The 24,694-nt window shown below is 47.6% G+C and overlaps 1 protein-coding gene across 4 annotated transcripts in view; it reads right to left on the minus strand.

The window, feature by feature from the left end:
* PRDM16 (PR/SET domain 16) overlaps nucleotides 1–24,694 on the minus strand; it is a 398,575-nt gene that overhangs the window by 118,220 nt on the left and 255,661 nt on the right. For 3 of the 4 annotated variants that reach the window (XM_025142614.3, XM_004947378.5, XM_417551.8), the window contains one exon: nucleotides 4,328–4,677. The exons of the other annotated variant lie outside the window; for it this stretch is intronic. In XM_025142614.3, the coding sequence (XP_024998382.1) occupies nucleotides 4,328–4,677 (350 nt within the window). The remainder of the gene's footprint in view (nucleotides 1–4,327; nucleotides 4,678–24,694) is intronic. 4 annotated transcript variants of the gene reach the window in all.

Here is a 24,694-nt window from a genome sequence, read left to right on the forward strand (position 1 = left end):
ATGAGATGTGGCAGTAGAGCAGCCATCCCTGAGCCCTTCCCTAAGCCACAGAGGCTGTTATGCCCTCCCCAAACCAAAGGGAAAGGCAGAGGCCGGAGAAAATGAATGAATCAGAAGATGCATGAGGAATAGCTACAAGGAAATGTCATCACATCCTTTCAGCCTGCAAGCTGAAGAACACGAGCAAGGGATGAGCACAGAGAGGTCCTGAGATTTCTCTGCCCATTTCAAGCCCTATATTTTGTTTCAAAACAGGACAGACAAGGACACGCTTTCTTTAACAAACTGTATCGGCATTTAAAGTGAATTTGGGAAGCATGACACAGCCGTCACATTTAAAGAATGCTTACAGCCCCCTTCCTATCTTAGTATTTCTAAGACCTGAGGAGATACAGCACAGTTCTCCTCTCGGCCCCCAATGCCAGTCCTGTGAAGCCCAATTTCCTCAGCATTTATGAGCACCTCTAAAAACAAACAAACCCGACAAGGTTTGGGTACTCTGCTTTGTGGGAACCAGGAGGTTGAACTCCTGCAAATCGCTGACACCAGAAAGCACGCTCAGAAAACAGCAGTTTTCCACTGGCCCAGATGTGAAGCCAAGAATGCTGCATCTTCAGCTGCCAGCTCTTATTTTTTGCACAGCTATTCCTCTTTCATGGGACAGTTTCTATCTTTGCCCTTATGGAAAGGAAAGCACTTATTTTGCATGTGTTAAAAAATAAAAGCCTACCTTGTCTTTACAAGTCAGAACTTCAGCGTTCCGTTGCAGCAAACAGTTTCTTAAGATGAGCATTAAAACAAAGGAATTCACTACAACAGTGTTTTATCACCCAGTCTTAACCCGCTCACTCCTGTCTGGTTAAAAGCAAAGACACCCAAAATGATGGGAAAAAAAATATCCCATCTCTTTTCCTCAAGGTGAGACATGGCATCCTGTACTCCCTATGAATTTTCAGGCTGTTAGTGGAAATCACAAGTAAGCTGACAGTTGCAGCAAATAGCATTCTTGTAGGGCTTTTCCAACCTTGATGATCCTATGATTCTTTGCCTCCTGGAGTGAGATGTTTGACATCAGAGCCGGGTCAGGATCAGACAGCTGGGCTGAAGGAAGGGCAGAGCTCTGTCTGCAGACAGGAGCTTCCCAATGACTTCGAAGAAATGCAGTTTACCCTTCTGTTTCGGTTTCATTTTCACACCCCCAGCCCTGCCGAGGCTTGAAAAGAGAAGCTATTTGTGCAGCGCTCACGTGTGGGATAGAGCAGAGATCAATTGCAAACCAAAGCCCTTAAGCACATCTTCTAGATGTCCAAAATTGATTTTTATTATTATTATTATTAATGACATCAGAAAAAATAAACCTGCTCAGAGGGCAGACGTGTGCCCCCCAGGGCCCAGCAATGCCTCCTATACAGCAGCACCAGCTGCAGCTTCCCAGGACCCTGACACGGTGCTGATGGTGTCCACACAGCAAACAGCATTCCTTGCTATTAGCAGTGCCAGGGGCGTGCAGGTGAGTTGGTCTGACAGCAGATCTGCTGGGATGAAGGGTAAGAATTCCTTGGGCAAAAGGCAGAAACGCTATTAAAATGAAGAAACTGCTGATCATTAAAAAAAGACCCCCAAAACACCCAAGTTTTAGGACTATAGGTTGGGCAGGAGCATTATCCAGAGTATAAAGTACAGGAAATTCAATGAGGACTTATCAGTGAGTGGTAGTTTGGGTGTAAAGAACAATTATCCTTCCTAAAATAAAAATTACTAATGTAACTCATAGGACTGACCATTCCAAGGCACCGGTAATGCGTCCATTAGCCAGCACTGATTAGTTATCAGAGCCTAATGAAAGCATTTGATTTCGAGCCATTGTGAGTCCAAACCACAACTTACAGAGACGCACTGTCAAAAAATGAATGCCAAGTTGCAGAAGGCACATTCCTCTTGGAGCACAACAAAACTGCATCTGTGAGGCTCATCGCCGCTGCAGGAAACAACAGGCAGGGGCTGTAGGAAAGGAGGCACAAGTCTGATGAACGCGGTACAGAGGGAGGGAAAATTCCTCTGTTCTGCTCTGCCTCCTCGACTTTACTGACAAAGGACAGAAATGTTTTCGTGGCACGGATGCTCAGCACCAGTGGCCGCATGGAAAGCTTGCTGAGGAAATGGCTCTATGGCTATTCCTACATGCTGAGGACACGGCTCGGGGCCAACATGCAAGCAGAGGCAGCGTTATCCCAGGGATTCCTGCTCAGCACAAAGGCACCTCTGCATCTTTCTCAAGGGAAATGGGAAGGTTCGGAGTGACTGCAAGTTTCTAAGACATACTGGGAAGTGAAAGGCTTCCAGAGTGCCTGCAGGAACAGGCAAGGTCAAAGGAAGAGCGCTGGGGTGGGTTTAAGGCAGTGTTTGAGGACATCTGATGGAGGACAAATATTCCTTCCTTTCAGCTGGGAAATGTTCCTGTCCAACAGGAGAACAAAAGCACCGCAGAAATGTGAGAGGGGCCGTGGAGAAGGAAAGTTTGTTCGTGCACACCGCAAAAATAAACAGTATCACAAAGTCAATGGAGACCCAAGTTAATAGATAGGGCTTGTATCAGGCCTGGCGCTCCGTGCGTAATGGAGAGAGGGAACAGTTCTTAAAACCATGAATGTAAATACAAACCTGTACCAGAAATACAAAAGACAAGGACAAAGTTACGCCAAGGTCACAGAAGAAAGGATCCGCACTGCTCAAGTTTGGCCTGACTTCCAGCAGCCACGGAGGACAGGAGCTGGTGCAAAAAAATCACCCCGCAAACCTTTGTTTGAAACACACTTAAAATTAAAAGTAAGGTCAGCTGTAAGTGCTGAGGTCCAGAAAAACACAGCTCCCACCTTTCTGCAGGAGCAGCTGCCACACTGCAGCCTACAGAGAACCACAATGGCGTATGGCTCAAGGTGCTTTCCAGCGCAGACGGCAGTGTGAGCAGGTAACCCCGAGCTGCCCACTACCAACTATTGCCCAGATATCAACAGCACATTTTGTTCCATTTTTTTCTTCGAAAACCACGTGCTGAAGGTGACATGGCAATACCAAGCAAATGTTCTGCCACGATAATTCACAAGAAAAGAAGCCTACACAGAGACAAGCTCAGAGCAATGCAGCTCTATATGGGGAGGTGGGGGGATGGAAACTCAGCTGTGCATCCCCCGCATCAGGAAAGAGAAAGGGGGACTGAGCTCCAACACAGACCCAAACTCCAATTTCAGCCCCTCAGGAATTTCCTACTGCAGAGCAATGACAAGATAGGACTGAGCTTTGTTTTCACGGCAAGCGTACTCCGCTTCTTTGTGCAATTTGAATGTGTTTTAAAGGTAAACCAAAACATCTGGATGCAGTTCCTTGGGCTCCACAGCACCTCTCTGTTGGCCCATTTGTTGAGACTTCAAAAACCAGCAATGTAAATACAATCAGAATATTCCAAACTCCAGGCTGGCCTCTGGGGCCTCGTTTTCCAAGCAACCGGGGCTCCTGCCATCGTGTTCTGCTTATGGCCATGGCCACATTTCTTGGCCCCATCCCACCTCTGTGCTCCAGCAGTGACCGCTTCACACCAGGTAGCAGCCGAGCATCAGTGCTTCAGGCAGAGGAAAGGAAGGCAAAACTCCATTCCTGCATGTTACGCTCTGCTGTGCTTAGAACCTGCTTTAATTTAGGATCATCCTTGCAGGTATGGATACTTTCAAATCAAGAATACAGCAGAGTAAGAGAGATTGCTGGGATAATCCCCCCAGAGCAGGGAGAAAGACACACGAGTTTTGGGACAGCACTGTTTTTCCCACTGAAGATGGGTTTTGTTTAGTTCTGAGGGGAAAATGACTTTTGCATTCCTTTATCTTTGCTGCAGAGCAAGAGCTCAAGAACATCTAGGGTGTTAATGGGTACATGCTATTTTCTATGACCAGTTAATAGTGCCTGCACAGCTAACACGGAGTGGAAGTCAAAGGTAACACACCCAACTACAAAACATGACGCGACTAATCATATTTCTCCCACTGTGACAAGTTCTGAACACAATCTGAAAATGACAAGCACTTCAAGGAGTGACCCAACATCATTTGAAAGCAACCTTCTAAAATGGTGCTGGAGCCGTATTTGTAGCCCCAGTAGTTATCTGAAAGGATTTCTGCTGCTTTTTGAATGCTGCATGGAACCTTGGGCACAAAACACACAGGGATATGGCAGTAGCAAAGTCACTGCCTCTGTCCCCAGTCAGATGGGACTCAACTTGCGTTACGAACAGTTTGCAAAGACAAATTAATGTGATTACCACGCTGGGCACGCTTACCTCCCATCCAAAGTTTGTTTCCTTTAATGTGCTCCTTTGTACTGTCATATAAGGTCCAAATCTTTCCCCAACTTCAATCTTCTTTTTGGCCCAAATCCCTAGCCCTGCCCCTGGAATCGAAGATTCTCTGAGTTCAAAATCTGGTGGGATTGGAATGTCATCAGGAATGTAGACGGGAGCTTCATAGGGCGAGCCCTCCTTGGGAGTGAAGTCCTCGCTGGTGGGAAAGGGTGATGGAGGTCCGACAGGGATGGGGGACATAATACTGTCCTCTGTTTCCTCCTCTGCGCTTTCGCCAGCAAGGAGATCAGGGTCGGTCTCGTACATATTATTTACAATCTCGCTGTCACCTAAAAGGGGAAACAGCAGAACAAAACACACTGAAACACTCACGTGAACATCAGTTAATCTCTTCTCGGGACAAAGTTTCACAAAGCCTAGCTCACACATGTTAAGGGTAGTAGGGGCAGGAAAAAAGGCAGTTCTGTCCTACAGAACTGAGGTGGGGCTGTGGTGAGGACATCCACACTGCCTGCACTGTGCTCAGAAGGGTGGAAGGAGCACGAGCTGTGTCGGCTGTCTTGCAATAACAGAAAGGGAAGAACACACAGAAGAGGTGCACTCGAGGCTCTCTGCAACCAATTATTGTTAGAACCGGGCAGATGTATTTTGAAGAGGAAAGGAAAAGAGTAATTAAGGTAAAATCTGGCTTCGGATTCTACAACCACAAAGCATAAGCCATCTGAAGAGCTTTCATCTTCCTTTATCAAATGTAAAGAGACTCTGTATGCTTGGGGTTGGTGATGCTCATGCCTAAGCTTTGCTCTGGCCCCACAGTGATAGGCAATATGCGGGTGGGAGCTGCCTGTACTGCCAGCAGAGCTGGAAACCACATCCTTTAGAAGCAATGCCAGAGCTGTGGGGCTCAGCATCCTTGGGGCAGTCCTGGAACCCCACAGCTCAGTGCCCAACACAGCACTGGGAACTGCTGCAGGGGGAATAGGGGCAGCTGCCCACGTGTGTGCATTTGGGGTGCACAACCAAACAGGGAAAGCCAAAGGTGAACAGCCTTCACCCTGCATGGGGCTCCACGCTTCGTTTTTCCCCACACAATTAGGAAATGAGCACTATGTCAGTGAGCACAAATTATCGCACTTCAGAGAACTACAAGTCAATTCCACTACTAAACCTGTAACAACACGCATCCATTTTCTGGTATGCTATTGGCTTGTACGAGCTAAAAATATTCTTCAGCCACCCCTCCCTCTTCCATCACTTTCCAAACACAAGTGATTACCAGGATGCAGCAAAGGACAAGGCCATAGGAGGTGCTCTGAGCACAGGGCATGGGGCCAGCCCCCAGCTCACCCCACCATACAGCCCTTTAGGCTGCAAACAATCCGCTGCCTCCTTCCTACCTCTGCGCTCCACATCTCTCCCTTGTCAGCTTTTGAGGATGTCACCTCTTAACCTCTCAAATAAGCTGCATGGGATAGAATGTCTTCCACTGAAATGCATTTTCAGCCCTTTTAAGACTCCTGTCTGAACCACTGGTGGTTTTTCAACAGCTCTTCTGAACTACCCGTGTTAGAACCAGATAGAGGATCCCAGCATTACGCCATGAGAAGGAAATTTTCCAAAGGAACGCTCCTGAAGCCAGCAGCTTTCATCCCAGGGATGCATTCACCTCTTCAGACCACAGTGCTCAACAGGGCCTTGGGATTTGGAGATCCTTATCACACCGAGTGTGATACTTCAACACCATAAGTGGGGGTTCTGTGAGCAGACCTGGGCTCACATCTTATATTTCCTATGTCTGAAATGCAATGTATGTGCTTATATTATTAGCACACATATATTTACTTCTGCCTTCCCAGTGCACAAGGCTCATCAATGAAGTTTCCCTCTAATTAAAAAAAAAACAAAACATACCAGTCACAAAGAAATTATGGTTGTATAAAGAAAAAACAGTTCCTATTCAGATTACACGCACTGAAAGTTAGTTGCAGCCACAGCATAAAAAAAATTCATAGTTATTGATCACAAATTAATGCTGAATTAATAAAACATACAAGTCTTCTCATTAGCTAGTGCATCAGCTTCATAGCACACGCTTCACCATTAATTGAAGCTCAGCATGCACTATTATTTCCTTCCAATTCCAGAGTTCACAGAGCAAAAATGTATGTCTGTTAGTGCCCAACTTTTCTATACTAAACAAAAGATACTGTGTCTACCGGAGGGGAAAGCACCTCAAGGTATTGCAAACAGTGGTTAGTTATGCACCAAAATATTATTCTAAGAAGGTAGTCTCGAGGCACAGCTCCTAGAAGAGGTGCACTGAAATGCAGCATCAAATTTAATAGAGTGAACGGTGCAAAAGCAGTGGCAAGCAACCAAGGCGGATGAATGAACTGCCTTGGAAAAAGGCAGGCTTTGAGGAGGCAACGAGCATTGACCAAATAATCAGCTGAAATTTCCATTTCAGATTCTGGGAATAAAACCGGTCTTAGGCAGAGGCGGCGATGATGCCAAGCATCGGCACAGGCATGGAAGGACCCTGAGAAACATGAGATGGGAGGTGTTCTCAGCATGCTAGAGAGCCAAAAAAAAGGCCAGTACGTAAGGGATGGGAAGGCTGACACTGAGCATGGTGGACTCGGAGGGTCATCAGGTTTGGGGGTTTTTGCAGGAGGAGCCAACTGTGAGGCTACAACATTCAAATGGAATGGAAACGGGGCTTCTTTTCATCCGAGAAGAAAAAAAAAAGGGCAGGGGAGGGAAACAGATGAAGGGGAAAAGAAAAACACATTTGTCATCTAATACAAGGAGCTGAAGTATTTTGGGAACAGATTTGCCATCTCTCAATTAAACATGAGGCAGCATGACTGTGCTTTCATTGCGCGGTAGCTCCCACTATGATAACAAGCCCAACAACCGCCCCATTGTGGGCACGGCGAATCGAGAGGGACTCCCACAGTGCATGCTAATGGCTGAGCTCTGCTGCATGGGGAAGCAGCACCCAGCACAGCTCCAGCTCCCACTGCCCACCACAACAGCAGCATCTCCTGCATCCTCAGCACGCACCTTCTGTACACAGGGCACATCTCCTCCTCCTTTTCTTTCTCTTTTAATGCCTAATAAAGGTTTTCCTGAGCTCATGCCTAAGCAGCCCAGCAGCAGGCTTTGCTAGAGAAGAGGATTTCGATTCATTTGCCAACTTTTTTTTTCCTGCTCTGGCTGTTTTGGAGCACAGAGGACTGCCTGCTGCAGCCTACAAACGTTTCCTCTGCTAGAAAGTGCAACCCTCCTTACTCAAACATGTCACCAGAAACACGCTTTCATAAGTATTATGTGCTCCATAATCCTGAACATACTTGTGGTTGCTGTAAATGTTTTCTCTCCTGGTATTAGCAAGTCAAATTATTTTCTCCTCTATGATTAGCCTCTTTTGCACTTAAGAAACAGGAATTCCAACCGAGTTGAAAAGCAAAACCAGGTTTAGTGGAGCATGACCTGTGAAAAATTGCAAATGACACAAGTATAAAGACACCTCACTTCTGAGCGCTGATAATTCAGTCTCTGATATGGGATAATCAGGCCAGCTCTGATTAAATCGGAATTTACTCTGAAGCAGAGCCCAGATCTCACTCCGTGTTTCAGGAGAAGTCCTTAAGCGCAGGTAATCTCCTCCTTCTGCCTTTTCAGTCACTAAAGTGAGTCTCCTTAGAGGGCCCAGGACGGGGAACACGACCACTTCTCCCCAAGCAGCTTCACTGAATGCATTGTGGCCATTTCAGGAGTGAAACAACTCCCAGCACGAGTACCACCAGCACCCATTGGGCAACATGCAAACAGGTGCACGGCAATGCACACAGCTGTATCAGACGATGGAAAGATGCGTCTCAGAGGAAGAAGGGTGGAATTTTGCCCAGTTGAAGCCCGTGGATATTGTGAGTTGGATTGGTTTCTGTCACAGTGACACGTTTAAATGCTTAGAATAATAGCTGGGAATAAGGCAGGGGGATTCAGTTCGAGGTATGTGTCTCAGAAGGGGCACTCAGAAGCACCCTCCTGTAGCACTCGCTGTATAAGCTCAGCTCCGAAGCACTGAAGCACTGAGTCCTGCTCCAAAAGAGCTTCCCCAGATGTTAGCTAGATGTCACTAAAACATACAGCTGTGTGCACAGATCCTCCCGGGCCACGGCTATCCCAGGAATCTCAGGCAGGTTCAGCAGCTGGGGTTTACTTCTGGTTAGAGCTGATGCACCTGGGAGGAATCCATCTGCTCACACTAATTCTGTGCTACGAAACCTCCCTGATTTCTGCTCATCACGTTGCTGACGGTGCTACAATCACTGCAGCATCTTCCAGCTTGCCCTCAGGGCCATCTGTCCCCCCCAGCACTCCCCTCCATGCTGCTCCAGCTGCAACACGAGAGCTGAAATACAGGCAGAGCACATTTTGCAGCTCAGAAACCATCTCCAGTTGCACTGAGTTTCCCCACAACTTAACTTGTGTGTCACTTAATGGTGACAACCGTGCTGTCCTACGTCTGCCCCTCTCCTAGTGGCAAGCACTGCGGAATGTCTGCTTATGTGAAAAGCCCTACAGAAATACAACTTGACCTTATTGTTATTGCCATGAAACTAAAATTAGTCCTTCAAAGCTCACTAGTGAAATTACTCTGTAAAAAAGAGCCATTGAAAGGTTGTTTCCACAGATAATCAGATATGGGCACAGGCTTAAAATCTGTGTGACACCAATGAGGGTCCTGCAACAATGCGGGTGCTGCTTCAGTATTGGTGAGAGAGCTCATGAATAATCTATTTAGCAGCTGTAATGAAAGGAAAAAATCGAATGTTAAAGGAAATGTTGGTAAAAGGAACAACGTGCCAGATTGAGGGTGAGGTTTTTGGGGGGAGGGGGCGGATTTGGTTTTTTATATGCTTATTAATATTAGTATAGAATATACAATCCTGCTATGGAAATGCCCATTTATCTGAGGTGCCCCAGGATCTCGTTCAACCCCAGAGCATCCCAGCTGGGAAACCCGCAGTGCACACAACGAGCTGCTCCACCGACCTTGAAGCAAACACAAACCCGGGCCCAGAGCTCCATTCCTTCTGCAGGCAGAACTCCCAGCGAGAGCAGTGGGGATATTAAGAGCAAAGAGAACGCAGGGCTGAGCCCATAACACTTTTGTCATACTCCATGGCATTGTGCTGTTGGCTGACACACGGTGACTTTCCAGGCTGAAATTTGGCAGGCGGCTCCAGGACGGGATGCTCACAAAAGCTGCCCATTTTCACTTGTGGGTGAAATAACAGCGGGCTGAAGTCCACAGCGCTGCCAGGTCAGAGGATCCCTCTTGGAGAAGTGGTTTTATATTCATGCAACATACGTGTAAAGAAAAAAAACCCAACCACAGACACTGTCATTTGCTAAATGACAAGGAGAAGGATTACAGGTGCATGCTGCATTCCTGCTTTGCTTCCAAGCAGGAAAAAAATCCAGCTGCAGTGCTATGTTAGCAAGAAGGCACGGGATGTGTCACCCCTCCAGGACACACGGCTGTGCATGTTTCTGACTGTGGGGTCTGCACCCATTTGCTGCACACTCGGCATCTTTTGTCAGGAAAAACAACACCAAACATTTTTAGGACTGCTTTGTAGCCCAGTAGAGCTGGGAGGAATCGCCAGCATCACAGCCTGGTTCAGCCAGGAGTGCAAACACCTGCACTTATGCATCATGTGCTCAATGCCTCTCAGCACAGTGCTGCCCATCCAGGGCTGGGGGTGGGAGCACCCAGCAGCACCCAGCAGCACCCAGCAGGCAGGGGCTGTGCGCAGCAAACCATCGCAGTGATCAGGTTGCCACCTGATGGCCACAGCTGAAATACAATAGAAGATGGGAAGGCTCGTCCCTAACGTGTTATCTGTCTGCCCTGGGTGATGAGGTTGATATCTGTGGGTCCGAGCACTTTGCAGCTCTGTGCATCAGCACCCAGCACACGCTGCCCTATGCAGGCTGTCCTCCTGCAGCTGCAAGCAGTGCGGAGCCCAGCAGCCCAGGTGCCCATGCACGCCCCTGCACAGGACAGGCAGCACACAGCCAAAGCAGCACACATGTGGGCTGGGTCTGCACAGGCCTTGGGATGTAGAGCAGCACTCCAAAAGGTTTTCCATGCAGCCCCAGGTGCCCTAGAGAGGAACCTACGTTTTCCTTTGAATGACCATTTAGAAACGTCTCCCATTCCTTCCTGAAAACCCATATTTTTCATAAGCTGTTTGAGCTGGAAGACAACAGAGGAAATAAAGGCACACTGGTTGGGCCAACGTGCCTTAGTGCCAAAGTGATGCAGCACAGAGATGCTCCATTTGTGAAGAGACATCTGGAAACAGGTAATGAAGCCCTGATCCCATAACACTTCCATGCAGGACTGCCACGCTCCCACTACAATCCAACACCAGCACCTTGCAGCACCTGACCCACGCCAACAAGGTGACCCCAACACACAGCATAGGGGACTGCTGGCGGAATTCCCTGTTTATTTACACTATTGAAATTAAGGCAGGAGGAGATGCGAGTTTTACCTCTTCCCTGGGTGGAATTTCAGAGAAGAGCAACCTAGAAACACATCTCGTGGGTGGGAGCTCTGTGGTCACTGCACAGTGAGTGCCTCCGCCTATGGCTCAGCCCCTGCAGGCTGTGCCATTGCTGCTTCGGGACATAATGCACGCGCCTTCCCCGATTTAATGCAGAACCACTGTGGAACGCATTAAAAAACAATTTAGTCCTGGAGAATACCATGAACTGCAGAGTTATTCAGAGAGGGAGACAGTGAGGGATGAGACGGGAGGGGACAGGACGAATGGGAAGGAAAAGCACTGGGAGGGAACTCAACCACACTGAGGTTTCGCACTCGGAGTCTGTTTCGTCTTCATTGTAATGACACCCCTCAAAGCAGCTCGGGTTACTGATGCAAAGCAAGCAGAAGCTAACTTGTGTCACAGGTGTAGGAGCACACCAGGACTGAGCACAGCAGCCATCCTAGGAGAACAGACTGCAGAGATTTACAGCGCGTTTGGTTTTTGGTTAAAAAAGAAATGAGCGTTTTCTTTTATTATGGGATTTCTGCTGGCAGAAATAGAGAATATGGCCTGAAACAGTATTTCAGTGTGTTCCTTAACATGTGTTTGCCTCTAGTAAAAGCAGCGGGGAAAGGGTCCAAACTGCTCTCCACTAAATGCCAGGATTATATTTCCAGTGCAAGTCGGTTTGAGCATCACAAGCATTCCCACATAAGGTCCTTTTAGAATCAGACTCTTCAGAGGACGTCGTCGTCCATGGCTACCCTTCACCTGATCCCCGTGTTCGATATTGTGTTTTATATTTGAACTTCAGGTGACGTTTCTTCGGATGGGGAAAAATTAATTCAATGCATACTTGGATGGACAACACCCAGTGGGCACTTGGGAGCCAAAAGGGCTCTATTATCTCTTCATTAAAGCCACCGGAAAAATAGGGGCCTTTGGGATTTCTTTGGGATTTTCCCTCAGCTGTTTACAGCAGAACAGCTCCAACGAAGCGTCGCACCAAATGCACACCATACGACACAGACACTTGTACCAAACAGTGGAGAAATGGAAGTAATGCCATAAAACACAAGTCTGGAGAGGAAGAGGTGAAAGGAGACGACAACGCTCCGATTCGGAGAGAAAAATCCTAATTGCTTTGCGGCAGTTTTGCTTATTTTTGCTTCAAAGTAGCCCGTGTTTTAAACCTATAAAAGTGTGGAAATGCTCCAATTCGGCAGAAATTCTTTTGTTGGAAATGCAGCAAAGTAGAACTTTCAAAGGCATCGCGAGATAATCTCCCCACTGAGAGCAGCGGCACCTATTTAGAATCAATACATAAATGCAGCCGGAGCAGCTCTCCAAAAACTAACAAATGGAGCCGGGCATTTCTCTCAGCGCTGGACGTCAAACCACAGAGCAGGAATAAAGCATTTGCAAGCCTCCAAAAGGAGACCTTGCAATTGGAATTCACATCTTTGCCAAGTGAAAGCTTTTCGGCTGTTGTCACCGTCTCATTGTCATTCTGCTCACTGTGGGTTCCCCCGGGTCCAGAACAGGACTCCCGGCACTATTAACACCGCAGATTAATAGCGGTGGGGAAAGACATTTTCACAAACATGCTAAATATTAATATTAATCGATAACAATTTCTATTTCCTAACGTGAGCCAGACAAACACACCCCGGGCGCGGGATGGGGGGGGGGAGGGAAGGGACGGTGTCAGCAGACTATGCGGAATAAAGGGAATCAGTGAATCAATGCGGGACGCAGGGCTGAGCCGTGAGGTGGGTGTCAAAAGCAGAGCTCTGTTGTCAGCACCACCAAGGCACACATTTCAATGCCACGGCATCCGTTGGGTTTTCCATCCCCGGCCAAAAGCATTCCAGTGAAGCTCTCCCATTCTACGCCAAGCTGCAAACAGCAGAGCTCTGCAGAGACAGCGAGAAATGGCTCCGGACTGCCTTTACCACCACTGCACTCTGCAAAGTGCTCTCCTCAACGCTCATAATGCTATTTTTATACGTATGTATTTTAATTCAGATAGGCAAAAATCACCGAACCTCCACAGTGATGTTTCAGGCCTTGTGCCCGGGTTATTTTTCATCACCTACAACTTCTACTTTAATAAAAACAATTCTGCACAAACTTGTTGAGCTGTTCCAATGAATGAGCCCAGCAAAGGTTTTTAAATTCAGTCTTTGGAAGTCTTTGTCTCACATCCTTTTAACTTCGAGCAGCAGCACACCAGAAGATGCACAACCCCTCTATCAGACCAGTTCCCATATGATCCACTACATAACATCTGTGCTGGTTAAATCAAACCAAACCTTTCAGCTCAAGACCTCTCAGCAGAATATAAATTCCACTGCATCGCTGGGATTGGTCCTCCCTGAGCTGTGTAGGATTGACAGGGCAGACACACCATGAGCATCCCTCGGCTGCATCCACATGGGAGCACCCCGTGGCTAAAACCTGCTGGGAGCATCCCATGGCTGCATCCCAATAGGAACATCCCATGGCTAAAACCCGCTGCTGGCAGCTCCCCACCTTAGGCTGCTTCTCCCGAGCTCGTTCCTCAATGCTCAGCTTTTCCTGATTAGAAATAGTGGTTTGATGACATGGTCCTGCCGCTGCCTCAAGCTTGTGTTCAGGGCTGTAAGCTTGTCAGACTGCACGGAGTCCCTGCCTATGGGAGGCAGACCCAGGGACACATTTCTCCATGGGAAATGTAAGGCAGGATGTGGTGAGCAAAGGTTTCTGCTAAAAAAAAATCAGTTGGAAACAATTTTCATGCTTTCTATGGAATCCCCTCCAAAGCACATGGAATGCAGTGGGGTTTTAATGTCAGCCCCTACCTGGCTTGGGGTTTTATTCCAGTGCTCCTGCACACCCTCACCTTCCCTCAAAGCCCTGTGGTGAGCTTGAGACCACGAGAGCCACAAATATTTGGCATTTCTACATGTCCTGAGCATCTTCTGGGCACCCCTGCAGAGCCCGGTGAGCACAGAGGTGGTCCTTTTCCCACAGCCTTTAGGAGCAGGAATTGCCCATGGATCTTCCATCATTACAGTTACCACAACTTGATGATGAGCTCCATGGAGGGACAAACATTGCAACACTGAATCTCAGGTGTGCCTTTGGCCAAGGCACACCTCTGGCAAAATCATACGACCAACTTCCAGCTCGCTCAAGTACACAAGTGCAGGAAATATAGCAAAGTCTGACCTAGAGGTATGCCAGGTCTGTCTGCAAAGCCACTTCTGACTGAGGAAGTGCTCCTACATTTATCTGTAAAACTTAGGACAGGAACGATGCTCAGTTCCACTAAAGGCAATGGGACGTCACCCCACATGCACTCCTCCCCTGGCACTGTGACAAATACTGCTATGCATTTGGGCTTTCTGAGCGCTCGCTGATGGGTTGCAGGAGGTGCCCAAGGAGCCGTTCAGCAACAGCTGATACATTTGTAGGAATCTCACGATCTCCACTGGAAATCCACCCAATTCCTGGGAACTCTGCGGCAGTTTCAGAGCCACTCAACTTCCCAGTCACACCAAGTATTCTTACGGCTCAGCTTGACAGATCCATCCATTAACATCATTATTTTTAAGCTGATTTCATTAGATTCCGCCGTAAGAGGCAGTATGGGAGAACACGGCAGCACAGGAAGACGGGCATTGGCAGTGCCCATACCCACATACAGAGCACACCGCCCCGCCGCCCTCTGCCCCTTCCCAAGGCAACCCCGGGTGCTGCACCCACCACCTGGCCCTATTTAAAGCCACTACATTATTCTAAAAAGGATTATTTATACTAAAAACGCTCCCGGGACTACTGTATTTGTATTTCAGGGCTGCTGCATCCCTTATTTCCTCACTGCTTTAATATAGCCCCAGGCCGAGCGGGTGAAATGACTTGCGATGCCACTGTAATTTTTATCAAGGCTTGTTCCTGGTAAAAAGCCTCTTTGTTTCAAAGAAATGTGATTTGGCCTTTTTCCTCCTCTGCTCTATTCCTTGGTTAATATACCACTTCCACCTGCCCTGGGGCAAAGAAAGGTATTCCATGGAATTGGTCAAATCTCACTGTTTTTCTTCTAAATCACAACTGGCTTTTTTTTTCCTCGACCCTTGCTAAGCACTATCTAAGCTGACAGTCTGAACTTGAGATTTTATTTGTGCCTTAACTCTTCAGCTACCGCACGGCCGTGCTAAAGAGACGCATGTCAGGGCTGGTCAAGGTGCAACAGCAAAGACTGCAGTGCTTAGGGCAAGATGAGCAGGAGAAACCTGGCTCACGTATTTACCATGCGGAGCGATGGCCAGCCATGTATTCCCCTGGTATAGATCCAAAAATAAATGCCTGCTGCCCAGCTGATAACTTTCACTCCGATTCACGTAGTCTTAAAAACATCTTTCAGTGACGGTTATGGAGGAGTATATTAGAATATACTACACACAGAAAAAATGCATCGTGAGCCATACGGGAATTTAGATGTGACATTGTGGAAGCACAGCAGCATAAGGCAAGCAAACCAACGAGCCTTCCTGCCAGGGGAGGCAGCCAGCCTCCAGGGACCAGATCTGAAAAGGGGATCCAAAGCTTCATTTACGTGGCTTAAATGCTCACGTGTGGATGAGGCGGTGACATTTTGCTGCACTGCATCACTACCTGCAGAGCAAGGAACCAAACCGCCGTGCGGCCTGGAGCACGAGGGCTGCATCCCAGGTGAGCCACGCGCTGCACAGACAGCACCTCTGGGGGAAGAAGTCCTCCTGAAGCCAAACCCAACTGCCCTGCAATTGTCCACCCCGGGCAGCCCACCACTGAGCGGGTGGCCAAGGAGCAGCTCTGCCACGTCCCAGGGTTCTGCTGACATGAGCATGGCACCGTCCCATCGCTCCTCACCCTCAGCCCATGCCCACGCTCACCACCTTCAGCCCTCACCTCCATGTTATCACATCCACCCCTTTGTTTTCCCTCTCCCTTTCAAACACAACTTTCACCAAGCCGGGGTGCATCTGAACAAACCTCTCTGGAACAAACACAAAACCCCACCGCTCACCACATCCCATCACAACCCTCATAAAGATGTTTATAGTTTTAACCATCAAATAAAGTGCTTAATTCCACCGAGCTTGTCCCCTCCACTCAGTCACTCCACAGCTTCATTTAGCAGGCCAGCGGTAAAAAAAATTCATTAATTTTTATTAACAGGGAGAGCCATTTGTTCCCTGTGACAATATTTGACTTGTCGAAATGATTTTCACCTCTGCCATGAGGTGCGCGCTCCCCACATACATCACCCGATTACTCCAGGAGCGGCCAGAGTTGCAGTCATTAGCCAGTGAATTAACGACAATCCACAGCGCTATTAATCACGCTGACAAAAGCGTTAGCTCGCTGCTGACCCGAGCACGGCTCTGGGACACGAGCAGAGGAGAGGAGAGCACAGCCACAGGGCTCGCAAAGAAAGGGCTGGTTTGTTTTTTTTTAAGCTGCTGAGGCAGGGAGAAAAAGGGGTAGGGAAGGAGAAATTGGATAGGAACGGTGCAGCAAAAGCTGCACATGGAGAGTGAGCAAAGGCACAAAGAGGAGGAGGAAAGGAGAAACGTCAAGTCACCTGCTAGAAATCGCTGCTTCCAGTAAGCACAGGGTATTAATTTCTAACTGTCTGGGTGGCTGCAGAAGCCCATTCCCTGGACTTTCAGTGGGATGCAGCAGCCTGGCTTTAAGAGAGAACAGCACAGGAGACAGCGAGAGCATCCCTGGGAGCAGAGCCGCTTGCCCACAGCTCCTCTCAACAGCCCTCTCCCATTGACAGTTCCCACTGCCCCCATCTCCCGGGGTATTCAACGAATGCCCCCACCCCACTTCCCAGCCATCACCATCTGGGAGCTGCTTTCAGTCCGCACAGTGCTCCACGTGTGCCTGCAACAGTTGGACAGGGGCTGTCACTGTAACACACGCGTTCTGGAGTGCAGTCCCCACTATTTTGTTCTATCACAGCTTCTATTTCAGCTTTCTGAACGCTGTGCACAAAAACACTGTCGGCAGAAACAGCCAAAAAGGGAAATGTGAAGAAATGCAGTTCCTGTGCGAACACAGAGACCTACACATGCAATGGGGCAAGGGGATGAGGGGGACAAGGAGGACTCCTTGCAGCAGACCTGCATGTTCCCGCTGCGTGGAACAAGCAGTGGTTAAGAACTGCATTCCTCCAGCCGTGCCCTGTGCCATCAATGCACAACTCCCACTGCAGCAGCCGCAACAGTGAGACCATTCAAAGTGATGGAGATAATAAAACCATGGCGAGAATTCCAAAAATCTGTTCTGGAAGTTTTTGCTGCTTTTTTTCCCCCCATTTGTGTCCTAATAAGGGACAATAACAGTGAATTTTCAGCAGCGCTCGGTGGGTTCTCCCCCCATCACCAAGGCTGTACCTCACCCTGCCCTCCACTCCCCTCAGCCTCCATCCATCTTCCCCCCCAAGAACCATTTCCAAACGCAGAGGAGCTGCTCAGAGCAGGTTGACGATGGTTTGCTTTTGCCGTACCCAATCATTTCAGAACCTGTTTCTTGTTACTCCCTTTCGCCGGTTTAATTCTCCTTTTGCAGTGAGGAATGTCAAGAGGAAAGCTGGGTTCGGAAATCCATGATTTCCTGTCAGTTAATTCATTTCAGCAAAACAGAAGGCAAGGTGATATTCCTGCTCAGCGCTGCAGCTCCGATACAGTAATAACTGGGCTGTAAGGGATCCCATCTGCTGCCCCCTCCCGCACTGCTGACAGCCCAAGTGCCCACCTTGTGCCAATTTAGACTCCTCCACCCCGAAGCCGTTTTGTCCCATTTACAACTTCTAAGAATGTAGACATCAAAGCAGGAACAAGACCTGATGGAGGTGCAAACCGTAACCCTGGCTCTGGGGCACGCAGCTCTCCCTTGGAGACCAGCAGAGCTTCCCTTGGTTGGGTCCCATCTCCTCAGGCTCTGCTGCAGGAGCTCGGGGCAGTGCCCAGGGCTATGGCTGCTGCCCCTCCATCCCCCACCTCATTCCCCACCTATTCAGATTGGTTATGCCCTCCAGCATTGATTATGAACATTTCCTAAAGTCTTGATAGCTGAATCTGGAAGGATTTCCTATACAGCTCAGTACAACCCTACATCCTCCGCACGCAGAACAGCACACGACACAACATCCCTTCCTCCCATGTTACTCCACTCCTGCTAGAAGTGCCTTTGCTCAGCTGTGGACCACGGTGGAGTGACTCACGTTCCAAGCTGTCCCAAAACAGCCCCAAAGCACAAGGTCTCCTCTGCCCTGCCCCACCTACTGCCAGGCTGCAGCACACACCTTAAACTTAAGCTGCATAGCATCCATCCTAGCTTGGGTTAGTGATAAGTTCTTCCTAAAACATTTTCCTTCAAGAAAACGGATGGCTGGCTTTAGAAAAGCCCATTTTCTCTCGTTGCCTGGTGCAAGGTGTAGGCTTGGCACCCCCAGCATCACTGCCCTTGTTCCAGCCAGCAAGGAGACAGAAAGCAGAACTCCTTGTTAAGCTCCTCTGGCTGAGCAAACCCGAGGGCTGGGCAGGACTCACAGCCAGGCAGCTCCGAGGCAGCAGCGAAGGATCTCCTCGCTGCTCCTTTCTGCCAGCAACCCGACATTCCTCAGCTCTTCCAACTGAACTCAGCTCCCCGATTCAACTGCAGCACCTCTGCGTGCTTTAGGTCTGTACTCTGGACCCCTACACCTCTAACAAAGGGAGGAGAAACAACGGGGAGGTTGGTGCACAGCCATTCCTTACAGCCGTGTGAGCAGCCTGCAGCTGCCCCACGAGGCAATGGAAGAAATTCTCTCCAACCAACTCGTGGATGAGATCCCCGCTATCCCCGATTGCAGATGCCTTCGTTCCCAAAGCAAAAATTCATTTCAGGAGATGAATGCATGGGAAATCACAGCAGATTTTTGTTTGTCCCAAGGTTTTGAATTAAATGGGAAAAAAAAGAAGAAGAAAAACAGAATAAAATAACTTTTAGATCAACCCAAAAAACTCAGTTCACGACGGAACCTGTTTTTCCAAACCTGGGACATCTCAGTGCTTTCCTGCTCTCCGGTTTCCCTTTTTAAACTCAGGTCATTTCAGGTCAGAATTAAATGTCTCGACTTTTCTGAAAGAAAGCACTTTAACAATATATGTTCGAGTCTCTCTTTGGATATTTCACCGTTTTCCACTTTTCTAATCAAAGCAACTTTCTCATTCTACCTCCCACGTCTTCCCCTTCTTTTATAAATCAATCAGCTGTTACAAACACCACCGCCACCATTTCAACCCTGGACAGACCCTCTGCTTCGAGACAGCAATTTATCACCTCTCGCGGGGCTCAGAATTCACCCAGGCATTCCCACGAGTGCAGTGCCCTGAGCTCAGGGCTCTGTGCTCAGCATCTCCCCCGCTGCCCATGTCCACTGGGCTCCTTCCATAGGCGCAGATGCAGCAATCTGGAGATCACAAAAAGGAAAATCTGGCTCTTAATGTTTTTTCCGTACCACTTTCTGGCTGCTTTATATCTTCTTCTGAAATGCATGGTGAATGAAAACATTAAATGTTTCACAGACTTTTTAACTTAGGGTCTTCATCCCCACATATTTTTCATATTACTCATATTCCCCTGCTTGAGTTAAACTCAAACAGGCCTGGAACAACTTCATTAACATAAAACCACATGATAATAGGAAACAGAGCCTTTTAATGGTTTATTTTCTTATTATCTTGTGATATATTTCATCTTCCCCCCCTCTGCACGGTGCTACTACATTCTGTTTTCACTCTGCTGGCTGGGTCGAGGCGAGCCCCGCTTGGCAGCAGGGAGCAATCACACACCAAACAGCAGATCCCATTAAGCCCAGGCACTTCCAGCCTCCCGAGCTGCAGAACACAACGTGAGGAGCCAGACCAGGGCCAAACACCCCGTGCCCCAAAACATCACCCGCAAGCAGACAGCATCACCCCACACAGAGTGCTCTTTGCTGGCAGCTCTGTGCCCGCTGCTACCAACGCAGCTCCTTGCTCTCACTGCTTCCTCTGCAGCTTGCTGCTTTGGATGCGAGGAATGCCATGGCAGCCGGTTTGTATCGGACCAAAACACCCTGTCTGGCACAAGGGCAACCTTGCAGGCCTTGGTAAAAGACAGAGAAGCCCTGCACTCAGCTTTACCTTCACGTATAAGTAACCCGTGCTATGTCATGACCTTGCCCACATAACCCCTGTGCAATGTCACACATCATCCCTGTATAAAAATAAGTCTTTACCCTCTCAATTTTGTAATAATTCGTAGGCTTGGCTGCCCGGGGAGTACAACAAGGGAATCTCTTTTGCAATAACACATTTTCCTTTGTCCTAAGACCACAATTTCAAAATTCAGGAGTTGCAACATTTCTATGAAGGTTAAAGGAATCTGAAGTTCATGAGACATTGCATCTGTTTCAGGGTGGCTCTTCTGACTTATTTCCATCACTCGTACTCGTAATAATGCAATAACAAACACCAATTCTTTATAGGATCCCTGCCTTGAAACACTGGCATTTACTTTCCTGCTTTTCTTTTTAACACACCTTATAGAGCTTTCCTGGCAGTTTATATATCAAGGAATTGCTACAGCTTTCTTCTTTGTACAGGATAACAAGCCCTAATTAACCAAAACATGCAAGGGAAGTGCATTCTGTCCCACTATGAAGTACGTTATCCAAGTATTCATTGACTATATTTAATCTGTTGCTGGGGAGGCTCGGCAGCAGCCTCAGACTCGTCTTTAGAAAGGAATGGCAATTCCTAGGATTCACATTCTATCACAGCTCAAAGTAGGTTCTGTGAATAAATGGGAGAAGGAAATCAGTGAGATATATTAGCACCACTATATATTTTTCATTTCCCTCTGTCTCTGCTTCCAAAAGAATATTGGTGATGAATTTGCAAATGGCTCTGGATTATGACAGAATTTTTTACCCTTCATTATTTATCCCCCCACTGAACACCTCTATTAGAGATTACAGTGACAAATGCATGAATAAAAGGCAAAGACAATATTTTAGCACTGCGGTGTAAATCTCCTTTTACGCATTATTAATTTAAAGAACTCCATTACAGCATACAGCTCTGAGGGGAAGACAAGGTTACATCCGAGCCGCCCCCGGCAGCTGGGGGTCAGCGGCAGACAGAGCCCTGCGCACTGCCCGGGGGGCCGAGCCCCCCAGCTTTTCTTTTCTCCTTTCTCCCCCATTCTCCTCTCCATTTCTTCCCTCACTTCCATTTCACCCAGGCAAGTGGTGGCCGATGGCCCGGCTGAGCTCTGTTTGTCTTCAAACTGGTCACAGAACGATGACCAGAGGGCACCAGAGATGGATGATTCTCCTGGTCTCTGCCCCCACGGACCCTTATTCACCACGGCCATGGGCCACCCCTCGTAGTGACCCTATGCTATCCAGGTTTCCTTGTGGTGCACACCACCGCACAGCCTTTCTCCAAAAGCCTCTGAAATAAAAGTAACTCTTTCTACCCTCTCTCTGGTTTATTTTCCCAAAGACAGGGCTTAAATCTTGGGCGATCTCCTACAGCTCCGGGCTGAGCACGGCTCCGCACTGCATCTCCCTCCAGCAGAGCAAGAAGGGGAGGAAATGCTGCTCCTATCTAGAGGAAGGAAATAGGAAAACAGATGGAAAGCGCTCAGAATTGGAACAAGTGCGTTTTAAACAATACAACAGGTCCCTTTTACTCCAAAATAACAGAATGCTACTGTGGAAATCTATATACAATCATGCCATCGACAACAAAGATAACGGGGAAATAATTCTGTGAACCTGAACTGAAAGTACTTTTTTGTGAGAGATGCTAATCACCAGCCACAATCTCCATATAGCTCCCATCATGCAACGCCAAGCCTTTGATTTCACTTGATTTATTTTTCTTAAAACTCATAACAAAAGACTTCTTAGGACTAAAATACCCACAGCTTATGCCTACCAGAGGTCTGAAAAATACCACGCATCTGCGAGAATTAATTTATCACCAGGTCACTTCTCATGCTGCTACAGGCTGAACTCCCTGCAGTTCACCTACTCAACACATCCAGTCTTGTTCCGTGCATTCTCATTGATGGGCTCCTAAGAGATCACGGGTTGCTCCGGTTAAATCTAATCCTACAAACATGTAGGGTTTCATGGGAACATGTGTGCCCTCAGCTGCTGCTAGGGATGAGAAGCACTGGAAGGAGCACACAACTTGCATGTCTAAAAACCAGAGACTTCTGTTCCATTTTTGGCATCAACTTGGGTTTAGGCACTCGAGTTGAGGTCCTTGTTTGAAAGCAGAGGTTTTAAACAGACAGCCATTAATGCATTGCAATAGTACTGATGAGCACCCAGTTGTGTCCCCACTGTCCAGTCTTACAGGGATTACCAACAAACTCAATCTGAAAGGTTCTTGTACTTTAGGCCGTCATCCTTCCAAAGAGTAACCCCCTAGCACAGTAGGTGGAGATGCGGCACGGTGAGTGGGCATGGTGAGGATGGGATGGGGTTGAACTTGGTGATCTTGCAGATCTTTTCCAACCTTAACAGTTCTCTGATTCTATTGGAACTGTGCTGAACGATGCTGTCACCTGAGCCTACATTTTTCCTCTCTGCTTGGAGTTTTCTCCAATATGCCTTGGTCTTCCGCAGAGGTTCTATGTGATAAATTCATCTTTTTAATGCCAAAAGAGAAATAGCCAATGTACTTGGCGAAAAGCAAGGGCAAAATAGTCAGATTCGGAATTCTGACACATTACAAATTAACAAGTACAAAACATTTCCTCCTTGATAGCCAAAAGGACACCAGGAAATAAATGCTTATCAAGCACTATTAACTGCTTTAAACTAGCCCATCTGAAACATCCTAATGGAAATGTCTGTGTAGAACGCTATGTAGGTACTTGTCGCCTTCTGAGAAATTGGGCTTCTTTAAGATGGTTAATATTGGAAACTTAAGCTCACTAGTTCTCTTTCAAAATGTAGACCATGGTTCATTGATTTCTTTCCTTCTGAACTGAGGATCTCAGTCAAGGGGGTTGAAAATAAGATATGTAATAGTAATTTTAAACCCCTAATTTGTTTGCCCTCCCCCATGCTCCCTATACCTTCACAATAAATCCTTTGAAAAAGTGGAAATGCTTTAGTGAAAAGACTGATGGGAAACGTTAAAAAATATCATGCAAGCAACATCAAGTTATCTCTGTTATTTTAGGCAAAACATGTTTCCTGCTCTTTTCCCTTCAGACTTACTTAAAGTCTGCTGTAGAGCTCAGCCTTCAGACTACCCTGTCAATCAGCGATTAGCGAGGTCACTCATATTGGGGTTTTACCAGCATACAAACCTCCTTCTGTAGAAGTAGCTCCACCTGTACAAAGCCCTTGTGTGGACACAGAGAGCACAGCACGGCTGGCTGCGTGGCACGGCTTCTATCAGTGCAGCAGGTCTGCCAGCAGCCCGACCCATCTGCATGCAGAGCCCTGCAAATCCCCCCAGTCCCATCGTTGCATCTGACCGGGATGGCGCTCCCAGCATGTGGTGGGAGGGCTGGGGAAGGCCTTGGGGGAGTCCCTTAGTTCAGGGAGAAGGGATGCCTTCCTCTTCAGCAGGGGCTTCAGCTTTCAAAACATTAACATTGTGTAAAATGCGACACTTGAAAGCCCAGTGTCGCTTTCCCCAGCACAGACGTGTGAAGAACTGCAGTAAGAACTGCAGTAAGATCTACTGAAATAAACTGAAATTTATATAAAAAAAAATCACACAAATGCTGCCATAACCCGTAACTAAAGCTGCTGCAAAGGGCTATTATTGCACCTCAGTGATCCTGTCCTAATAAAAAAGAAATTAGTCTGTTTAATAACAGTGCATAATGAAGACTGTAGAATAAAGCATGAGATAATTTGTCAGTGATTAGAAGGTCAATGGGTCAACTTATGAACAAGTGAGTTGCTTTACCTGAGGGTAGCCACTGCTGTAACACGAGAAAGGCCCTGCTTTGTCTCGCCTATCTCGCCATGGGTACGTTATCGAAACAAAGCTGCAATCTATCAGCCGTGAGGGAGATGCAGTGAGGTAACGGCGTGTCTACCAAGAGAACTTGGAATGCTCGAGTCTTGTTTGAAAGGCTTTTATAAAATACTCCTCCAAATGCAAACTCTTCCTTCCTGCCCCCCTTCTTGGAAAGGCAAATACTGCATTTGCACCACAGACTTGTTACAAGATGACTTCACTTCTGCCAAAATATTTTCTATCATGGTCATCTCAAACAGCAAAGCCTGCAGAAGTAACAAAGTTTGGGTTTGGGTTGCAGCATTTGCACCATTTATCTCTGATCCCATCCTCAGTAATTCAAGATCTATTGAACAACAGATCACGCCGAGCAACCAGCAGCAAAATCTGCTTCTTGAGAAACCAATGCAGGTGAATTTATGACCTGACAAAGAATTAGAACACTTCATTCACAAGTAGACAACAAAGACCATCTCTGGATCTTGGAAAAGGCTGAAAGTTCACCTCCAGCCTATCCAAACACGTCTTTTTTTTTTAAATAGTTCTCGTGTAAAATAATAAATCCATGTAAATTGCTCCATCTCTTCAAAAGGCTGCCAGTACCTCCAGCTGCCCTCAGAGCACATAGGCGCACACGTGCAGAGCCAGGTAAAGCAGCTCTGTTTCATAGGGTCAGGTTCCACTCAGCATCAAGGGACAGGCAGAAAAGC

The sequence above is a fragment of the Gallus gallus genome, chromosome 21, assembly GCF_016699485.2.
Source record: "Gallus gallus isolate bGalGal1 chromosome 21, bGalGal1.mat.broiler.GRCg7b, whole genome shotgun sequence".
In the NCBI taxonomy this organism is placed as follows: Eukaryota; Metazoa; Chordata; class Aves; order Galliformes; family Phasianidae; genus Gallus; species Gallus gallus.